A 9,979-nucleotide genomic window follows, 5' to 3' on the forward strand; every position below is an offset into this window, starting at 1 on the left:
CCCCCTGCATATTTTAGCATAATCTCTCCATCCCAAGACCCTTCACTTAATCATGTTGGCAGACTCCCTTTCACCATGTAAGGTGCAGGATTCCGGGACCAGGATAGCACAGGAGGACTGCCGCGGGTGGGGTAAGATGAGGAGACCACAAGCAAACCCTGCCCCGTCTGGCCCAGCAATGCCTCCATCAGCGTGATGGCTCCAGTACCGTGTCCAAGGGCAACTCTGGCTCTGCTTGTGTATTTAGGTCTTTACTAACCACTCCCCATATTCTCTTTCCTGCACCCGAGGGTGCTCATCTTCCCCTGCTGCCAAGTGACTTTGCAGCCCCTTCTCTCCCTTCTTTTGCTTAAACACTGGAACGTTGGGCCGTGCCAGTTCCCTGGTTCTAACCTTGGGTTCTCTTATCCGTGTTCTGCTTCTCCTCCTTGTGGCTCTCCTCAATGGAACATTTCCTCCAGAACTCCCATCATGGCTCTACAGGTTTTAGGAAGCTGAACACATTAGTGTTATAACAGAAGGGCAGAAGTAGACCATCTCTTGAAGCCGAAGGTAGAATTTCAGGGCAGCAGGTGTGAACAGGGATGAGGTCACAATGCTTCCTTCTGTCCTGTGGGCAGAGCATTGGACACGATGAGCAGGTGCAGAAAGGAAGTTCAATGTTCCTCACATTGGGACAACCTGGGGAACCAGAGAGATTTGTCCCACAAAAGTGGGGATGCCTCAAGGAGAGACCTGCCCGGAAGGATTTGAAAATGAATGAGGAACCCTGGGGGGTGCTGACAAGGCTTCCACTTAGGAAGTGCTGTCTCTGGGACAGTGGAGGCAGTCACTGCTTAGGGCACCAGGAGACCACTTTCAGAAGGGCAGGCTGTGCACCTGAGACAACAGCTGAACCGACCAGAGGAGAAAGGTCAGGATCCCGGGAGCCCGAGCTCAGGTTGGAGCTGAAGGTGGTGGTAGCCAGGACAGACCACAGAAAAGGTGATACACAAACAGCCAACCGGCTTCATTAGACACAGGCTGGATGAGTGAGCAGTCCAGGTGTCTAGAAATTGCCTCCTTCTGCAGAGGGTCCCTGTCTCATATGACAATGAAAGTACTTTAGCCCTCCCTAGAGCTGGAGGGACAAGTGTTTATCCTGCGGGAGAAAGGACAGTTTCAGTGGCTTGATGTGCATGTGCAGTGAACGTGGTTTGGGAAAAGAGAGCAGTGAGGCCAAGGCTGGAGGAGCATGGATGGCCAGTACGGGATGCGTTTGCTTTGGAAGATCCTGGAAGACTGCTGGGAGTGATCCAGCAAAGAAGGTGGGGAAAGGAGTCAGCCTGGAACTAACCTTTAGGTAGCTCATCTGTCCTTTGGGAGGGGATCTCCCACTTAAATTCCGAGGTGCCCTGCGGGGGTTCCCTCCTGGTCCAGTCACTGTCCCTATCCTTTTCTTAGTTTCCTGCAGGGAAGTGGCAGTGGCCTCAGGAAACCGGGCAGAGAAGAGCCAGGGGCCATCTGAGTTCTCAAACCTCTCCAGGCTCCTCTCTCAAGTGATGTCGCAGCCTGCACCTGTTCCTCTCACCAGGGCAGGAGGAAGGCCCTGGCCACCCAGCGAGCAGACACTGTAAGCACCCACCTCAGTGGGCTGCAGTGTCCCTTGGCAATTCCTCATTTGCTCCTCTATCCTTTTTCAACACAACCCTCCCTCCCCCTTAAAAAAAAATCCCTTGAGGAAAGATCTGCCTCAGCTTCCTGTGCAAATTTCTCTCTCTCTCTTTCTCTCTCTCTCTCTCTCTCTCTCTCTCCCCCCCCTTCTCCCTCCCTCTCCCTCTATCTTTCTCCCTCCCTGCTTCCTTCCTTCCTTCCTTCCTTCCTTCCTTCCTTCCTTCCTTCCTTCCTTCCTTCCTTTCATCTATTCTGAAGCTCAACTATAGATAAGGTGTTGGCTCTGAGGAGTCTGTGTATTTTGTTAATTTTTTTGCTTGATCTTTTAATCATATTTTCCCTAGATCCTGATTCTTTTATTCCTATTTTTGTCATTACTTCATTGAATGTGTTCTTGTCATTGTGACCCAATTTTGTGTGTGTGTGTGTGTGTGTGTGTGTGTGTGTGTGTAGCACAGTGCTATGCACTAGGTCTAGAGACCTCAAGTAGCTTTACTCATTAGGAACTGGTTAATTGATCTTGGACAAGCTAAATAACATCCTTGGATCTTCTTTTCCTCATCTGAGAAATGAGATAATTACACTGCATATTGGCTTCTTTTAGCTCTAACTTCTTCCTTAATCAGATGGAAACCCAGGGCTTGGGTGGACTTCATTTCTGCAGAGGTGTGCACATGGGCATCACGGGATAGCATCTCACTCCTGCAATGATTAGTATAAATCAGGAAACCTACATTGGCTTTAAAGAGTTCTTCCCACTTGGTAATGGAATAAATCTATCAACTGTATTATTTTCTTGAGGCTGCTATAACAAATTCCCCAAAGCTTAGTAGCTTAAAACATCAGACATTTATTCTGTCATCATCCTGGAGACCAGAAGTCTAAAGTCAGTATCAGTAGGTGAACATCAAGGTGTCAGTAGGACTATCTGTGCTCTGGAGGATTTGGGGAGAATCTGTTCCTCGCCTCTTCCCGCTTCTGGTGGCAGCTGGCATTCCCTGACTTGTGCTACTTCAGTCTTTGCCTCCGTGGTCACATTGTCTTCTCCCCTTCTCTGTGACCTCACGCTGTGCTCTCTTCTCAGGGCATTTGTGATTGCATTTGGAGCCCACACCCTGATAATCCATGATAATCCTCCCCTGCCAAGATCCTTAACTTAATCACATCTATAAGGACCCTTTATCCTTATAATATTCGCAAGTTGCAAAGGTTAGAATCTGATATATTTGTAGGACCGTTTTTCAACCCATGACACCACCTTACACCAGCCCAGTTATTGGCCATCGGCAAGGAAGGGAGATAAGTGACTGTGGTGGCATTTCCAGCCTCTCATCATAGCTTCAGCCTTTGTAAAATCAATCACGGAGGTGGGTGCCGATAACGATGGCCCTGACATTCTTGCAGAAAAAGGCACAGAACTTTTACAGGCAAAGAAGACAGAGCGTGTGTCTATGCATCTGCAGTCTGGGCTTCTTGTTGGGGGCACCATGAGACCCACAACGCCCCAACTTCTGACAGATTATAGGAGACAGATGACCTGTTCTAAGAATTTCTTTGCTTTGTCCTCTTCTCTTCTAGGTCACTATTTAGAGAAAGAGTGGCATGGGAGGGAAAACTGCAGAAGGAACTGAAAACTCAGTGCCATGGACAACTCTTTTATTGTGAACATGGCACCTTCTGATCCAGAGCCTATCAACTTCCAGAGCTCCTCTCTCTCTCTCTCTCTCTCTCTCTCTCTCTCTCTGTCTCTCTCTCTCTCTCTCTCTGCACATGGCTGACTGGTCAGATTTTTACTAGGCATTTTTGAATTGAAATATATTAATTAAAAGTCTCAACCTCAAAATTTATTGCCTGTTTTGTTTCCCTGTATGACATTGGGCAAATGCCTACCCCTTTCTAGATCTCAGTTTGCTCATCTGTAACTTAAAGAGGATGAACCATGAGGGCAGAGGCAGGAAGGGATGTCTCGGGTGAAAAAGACTATATGATGTAATGGAGAAACCCGTGCTTGAGAACCAGCAGACTTAAGTTAGAAACCTGACTCTGACACTCTGTTAGGCATGTGCTCTTGAGAAAGTTGCTTTTCCTCTACCGAGTCCGGGCTTCTCATTGGTAAAATGGAGATAACAATTGGTGTGGGGATTGTTATGGGTTGAATTACATCCCTCAAAAAGATACATTGAAGTCTTGATCCCTAGTACCTGTGAATGTGACCTTATTTGGGAATGGGGTTGGTGCAGATGTAATTAAGAAGAGGTCACACTGGAGTAGGGTAGTCTCTAATCCAATATGACTGGTGTCCTTATAACAAGGGGAGAAGACACATGGGGAGAAGATGGTTATGTGACAGTGGAGGCAGAGATTGGAGTGATGTGTCCCCAAGGCAAGGAATGCCTGGGGCTACCAGAAGCTGGAAGAAGTAAGGAAGGATTCTTTCTTGGAGGCTTCAGAGTGAGCACAGCTTTGCCAAGCTTGATTTCAGACCTCCAGCCTCCAGAACTGTGAGAAAATAAACTTTTGTTGTTTTAAGCCACCCATTTTGGGGATGTTTCAGCATCGCTAGGAAACTAAGTAGTCATGTCTGTTTAGGCTCCTCTTGGCTGTAATAGTTTCTCAGGCTTTCCTTGTTTTCAATGACCTTGACAGTTTTGAGGAGTGTTGGTGAGATATTTTGCAGGATACCTTTCTATTAAGATTTGTCTGATGGTTTTCTCATGATTACACTGGGGTTTTGTAATTTTGGGATGAAGACACAGAGGTAAAGTGGAGTCTCATTTCATCATACCAAGGGTGAATGCTATCGATATGATTTATGGCTGTTGATGCTGACCTTGACCACTTGGCTGAGGTAGTTTGTCAGATTCCTCTACTCATCCATTCCCGTTTTCCTACTGTGCTCTTTGGAAGGAAGTCACCATCTGCAGCCCACACTTAAGAGACGGGCGTTCTACTGCACACCCTTGAGGGTGAAATATCTACAGACATTATTTAGAATTCTTCTGCATGGGAGATTTATCTCTTCTTTCCTATTTATTATTCAATCATTTTTCTTTGAGTATGGACTCATTGATATTTATTTTATACTGTAGATTATGATTCAACACTACTTTATTTTTGTTGCTCGAATTACTCCAGCTTGGCCATAGGGTGGCTCTTTCAGTTGGCTCCCATTTTGATAGTCCCATCACTGGGATTTTTTTCCTGCCCAAGGACTTCCTTATTTCTGGCACTATGAGATGCTCCAGGTTCGTCTTGTATGTTTCCTGTCCTGGTTCTGGAATCAGCCATTTCTCTAGGGAGACTTGGCTTTTCTTTCTTTCTTTCTTTCTTTCTTTCTTTCTTTCTTTCTTTCTTTCTTTCTTTCTTTCTTTCTCTCTCTCTCTCTCTCTCTCTTTCTTTCTTTCTTTCTTTCTTTCTTTCTTTCTTTCTTTCTTATTAGAAAGATGGTATTATAAATCACTATGTGCTCATTGCCACTAGGGTGTCATTTCTTCTAGTCCCCCTCAGCTGACAGAGTGAGGAAGTATATATGGTCATACTAACTGTGTTTTTCTAAGTTGCCCTTCACTTTACATTTGGTGCTTCTTGGATCCCTCCTCATTATATGCCTAATAGGTATCTAGCACCCCTGATTGTTGGGCCCATAAGTAGGAAAGGTCTATTCGAACTCACCTAATGAATGGGTCTAGGTAGATACTTTTTATCTTAATGACCCAGTTTGTTAAGTCTGTATTCTCATATCCTCTCCAGTCCATCTCAGAAGCTCCTACCTTTGGACTTTGATTCTTATAGCTCCTTTTTCCTGTCATGCCTGGCTGGCCTTTCACTTCTGTTTCTCCAAATTTTCCCTGTTCTTCTAGGGTCCAACCCAGGTTGTTGCATGGGTGTGTTCCTAGTATCATAATTCATAAAACTGCACACCTAGGATTTGCACACATTTTTAATTTATGAGGAATTATAATAAAATATTTAAAAAGATAACTTTGATCCAGGTAGAAGACATCAATAACTTTGCTTCCATGAGGTTGCAAATAATCTTCATGATACTAAAAATAAAGCTTATTATTATGCATCAGTTAAAATATGTTCATCTTTAAGAAACAGAAGCCCTATCTCAAGCTGGTTTAAATGGGGACTTTATTATCTCAGGGCACAGGAAGCGGTGAGGTAGGCAGCTTCAGGGACAGCTGACTTTGTGGCTCAGTGATGGCACTGAGGACCCAGGTCATACTCTCTGCTCTGTCCCCTGGGTACTGGTTGTATCCAGACATCAGTCTCTTCCTGTGGCTCCCCCTGAAGAGCAAGGGAACTTTCCAGCAACCCCCCCCCCCCTTTCAAAAAAATCATCCCTTCAGACCCCTTCAGTCAGAATTGAAGAAGAGGGGGTTCCAGGGTTTTTCAGTTGGTTAAGCATCCGACTTCAGCTCAGGTCATGGTTTGCAGTTTGTGAGTTCAAGCCCCGTGTCAGGCTCTGCACCTTCTTTGGATCCTTTGTCTCCCTCACTCTGCTCCTCCCCCCGTTTCAAAAATAAGTAAATATTTTTTAAAAATTTGAAGAAGAGAAGTCCAGAGTCTTTGAGTCTTGTATTGGAAACAAACACTGTCACTCCTTCCTGAGGAAGGAGAGTTCCTTCAGGCAGGAGAATGGGTGAGGGTCTTGTCCCAGGGATTTTCTTAAGACTTTCAACAATTTATTTTTTGACTCTTCTCTGCCATGTCTTCCAATATTGCTGAAATCTGGTTGGAGTGGTCATAGGACAGCTAACTTGCAGGATGAGAAGGTGGGCAATGAAGGGTCAAGCAGTGGGCTTTATAAAGGAGGGCTGCACTGCCCTGGTCCCCTGTGGGGATTATTACCAGCCAGGAAATAGCTTCAGCACCCAACCCAGGCTGCATCCCGGCCTCAGGCTCCTGGTTCAGATGTCACAGTGCCAGAAAAGTGTTCTCTCAAGGCATTTAGCACCGTTCTAATTTTACATTTTCTTTGGCTGATTAACAGCTTTCCCCTTACTCTGTAAGTTGCCCAAAAGTAGGGAACATATCTATTTTCCTCAGCTTTGTATCTCCAGCATCCAGAACAGTGTGTGGAACATATGGGAGTTAAACACTATTTATTAGTTGAATCAATTAATGTGGTAGGTAGAACATGGGGTTTTATTTTATTTTATCTTTATTTATTTATTTTTAAATGTTTATTTATTTTGAGAGAGAGAGAGAGAGAGAGAGAGCGAGCACACACATGCAGGAGACGGGGAGGAGCAGAGAAGGAGGGAGAAAGAGAGAATGAGAATCCCAAGCCAGCTCCATGCTAAGCTCAGTGCAGAGCCTATCACGGGGCTCGATCCCATAATCCTGGGACCAAGACCTGAGCTGAAATCAAGAGTCAGACGCTCAACTGATTGAGCCACCCAGGTGCCCCAGGACATGGATTTTTAGATCAAACCAATGTTGTTTCTTTTCTTTTTCCATATAAGGAATATTTTTTTTAATTTAAAAAAAATTTTAAATACAATTTATTGTCAAATTGGCTTACTTACAACACCCAGTGCTCATCTGAATAAGTGCCCTCCTCAATGCCCATCACCCATTTTCCCCTCTCTCCCACTCCCCATCAACCCTCCGTTCTCTATATTTAAGAGTCTCTTATGGTTTACCTCCCTCCTTCTCTGTTTGTAACTATTTTCCCCCCTTCCCTTCCCCCATGGTCTTCTGTTAAGTTTCTCAAGATCCACACAGGAGTGAAAACAGATGATATCTGCCCTTCTCTGACTGACTTACTTCACTCAGTATAATACCCTCCAGTTCCATCCATGTTGCTGCAAATGGCATGATTTCATTCTTTCTCATTTTCAAGTAGTATTCCATTGTATATATAAGCCACATCTTCTTTATCCACTCATCAGTGATGGACATTTAGGCTCTTTCCATAATTTGGCTATTGTTGAAAGCGCTGCTATAAACGTTGGAGTACACGTGCCCCTATGCCTCAGCACTCCTGTATCCCTTGGGTAAATTCCTAGTAGTGCCATTGCTGGGCCATAGGGTATTTCTGTTTTTAATTTTTTGAGGAACCTCCACACTGTTTTCCAGAGGGGCTGCACCAGTTTGCATTCCCACCGACAGTGCAAGAGGGTTCCCGTTTCTCCACATCCTCGCCAGCATCTATAGTTTCCTGATTTGTTCATTTTAACCACTCTGACCAGTGTGAGGTGGTATCTCAGTGTGGCTTTGATTTGTATCTCCTTGATGATGAGTGACATTGAGCATCGTTTCATGTGTCTGTTGGCCATCTGGATGTCTAAACCAATGTTGTTTCAATGCCCAACCTAGGGACATTTCAGCTCCCAGCTTTGACAGCTAAACTTCTCTGAGCCTCTGAATCCCCCACCTGTAAAATTAGGATAATGCCACCTTGCCTTTAGAAGAGCTTAATACATGTTAGCTTGCCCCTTATTTTTCACTCCGCATTTCCCAACACCTCCTGTGGACTGTTTCTTTATGAATCAAATGGGGACCAACAGCTTATTTCATAGAATGGTTATGGAGATTAAATGAAGTAAAATGTATAAGAGAAGGTGCTTTGTAAAAGTTGGAATTAAAATTATGATAATCATCATGTAAAAAGGAGGGTAGAAGAGCATTGAAGTCAGTGTCCACCTCACCAGATTGTCTGGAATATACAAGACTTCCTATGCTGCTATTGATTTTGCTCTGTGTCATTTGAAGACCTGAGTGGCATCTTTGAGGGTTGATTTGCTATATTTTAAAATTGTTATGTATTGCCTATATTTTTGAAATGTTCTGTGTTCTTGATGCTCTGGCATTTAGGGCCTTATTCTGGAAAGACTGTCCCTCCCTGGGCTGGCAAATTCCTCCAGATAGCAAGCGACTCCCCTGAGAGTGCATTTCTGATACACAAACCAACCAATCTGGAGCCCACATCCCCAACCATCACTTTCATCAACCTCTCCCACACCAAACCAGTATTCCCCTTACCCCAGAGCACCACAGGGTCAGGTTCATGGGACAACTAGCAACCACCCCTATAGCCCAGAGCCCACCAAGATTATTCAAACTATCAAATCCCAAGCTATTCAGTGCACCTACCCTGTCTCACCCCTTCTTTCCCAGGAATACCCCAATAAATGCTCTGAGCCACGCTCTCCCTTCTCACCTCTTTTGCCTCCTGACTGACAGTATTGTTTCCATGTGTCCTGCATGGTATGGTGTGTTTCCTGTTTCTTGGGATCTGTGAGCATAAACTTCTTCCTTCATGATTGTCGTATCTGTGTTTGCATGTCTTACCAAACCTGATTAAAACAAATCCTGAGTACATTTTAACACAGAAACAGCCCCCAGGACCAAATGCTCTGTGTGGGGGTGGGTGCCCAAGTTAGAGAAAGGATATCTAAAGAGCCCCCTTCCCATCTTCTGAGAGGACACCCAGTGGCAGAGGCTGCCTGAGCTGTGGGCTCAGATGCTAGGAACCCAGGCTAGAGGACCCTCACAAGGCTCGGGCTTGGCCAGGGAAAGGTTCATGAACTTCATGCTTATACAGTGAAGAGTGCCTGTACCCCTCAGAAATCAGTGGGAGAGATATTATTTAATGCCCTGGAGACTTAACTGGAATCAAATCTGCAGGAATTTCCAGTAAAGGAGTCAGGCAGGAAAAGATTTTGTTGAGTATCTACATTGTGCTCTGTGCCAGAGACATGGCAGCCTTTCAAAGAAGGTGCTATTTAGCCTCATTGTAGAAATGGGGAAACTGAGGCACAGACTGTTGCCCAGCTTGTGAGACCAGAAGTGGAGCAGAGGTGTGTTGCTCCATGGTCTCCCTGACCCCACCTGCCTGTTGTCTCTAGACTGTGCTGTCACACATGTAGGGACAAGGGAACCCAAGGTCATCCCCATCTTCTGGGTAGATATGCCATTAACACATCCATAATTATTGTCATGCAGATTGAGATGCCAGTAGTCCACCATATTTGTCAATGAAGGATTATTCTGACTTAGGATATAGACTTGGATTGCTCCATTTTGCATTCCACAAAACGAGATCTTGGTTAATGCTGAAAGTGATAGTATGGATGGGATTATCCTCTGTATCTTCAAGAAAATGAAAATCAAAAGGTTCATCCTTCTTTTCTGTGCTATTGATATTTTGTCATATGGGGGGAACTCACAGTGATATAGAAAACCAGAATCATAGCCACCCAAAGAAACCCAGAACTTCGCTGGCTCAGAGAAGCATGATGAAGGAAGGGCCTCTAGGACGCCCAAGCCTCTCAGTGAGCTCTTTGTGCTGCATGAGCCTGTCCTGGATGGT

At 45.0% G+C, this 9,979-nt stretch overlaps 1 protein-coding gene across 1 annotated transcript; it reads left to right on the forward strand.

Annotated features, from left to right (window-relative positions):
• Nucleotides 1-584: 584 nt before the first annotated feature.
• On the forward strand, nucleotides 585-3,510 carry LOC131509151 (uncharacterized). The gene is made up of 3 exons (XM_058724618.1): nucleotides 585-984; nucleotides 1,444-1,612; nucleotides 3,232-3,510. The coding sequence occupies exons 1-3, from the start codon at nucleotides 585-587 to the stop codon at nucleotides 3,332-3,334; spliced, it is 672 nt and encodes a 223-aa protein (XP_058580601.1). The 3' UTR covers nucleotides 3,335-3,510.
• Nucleotides 3,511-9,979: the final 6,469 nt, after the last annotated feature.

Source organism: Neofelis nebulosa, chromosome 4, assembly GCF_028018385.1.
Source record: "Neofelis nebulosa isolate mNeoNeb1 chromosome 4, mNeoNeb1.pri, whole genome shotgun sequence".
In the NCBI taxonomy this organism is placed as follows: Eukaryota; Metazoa; Chordata; class Mammalia; order Carnivora; family Felidae; genus Neofelis; species Neofelis nebulosa.

What these genes read in the sequence shown, in the direction of transcription:
- LOC131509151 (XM_058724618.1), top strand. Translation starts at nt 585, where the DNA reads ATGAGGTCACAATGCTTCCTTCTGTCCTGTGGGCAGAGCATTGGACAC. An exon ending in CAGGACAGACCACAGAAAAG is followed by an intron (nt 985 to 1,443) that starts GTGATACACAAA and finishes TCCTTTTCTTAG; the next exon opens with TTTCCTGCAGGGAAGTGGCA. An exon ending in CCACCCAGCGAGCAGACACT is followed by an intron (nt 1,613 to 3,231) that starts GTAAGCACCCAC and finishes CTTCTCTTCTAG; the next exon opens with GTCACTATTTAGAGAAAGAG.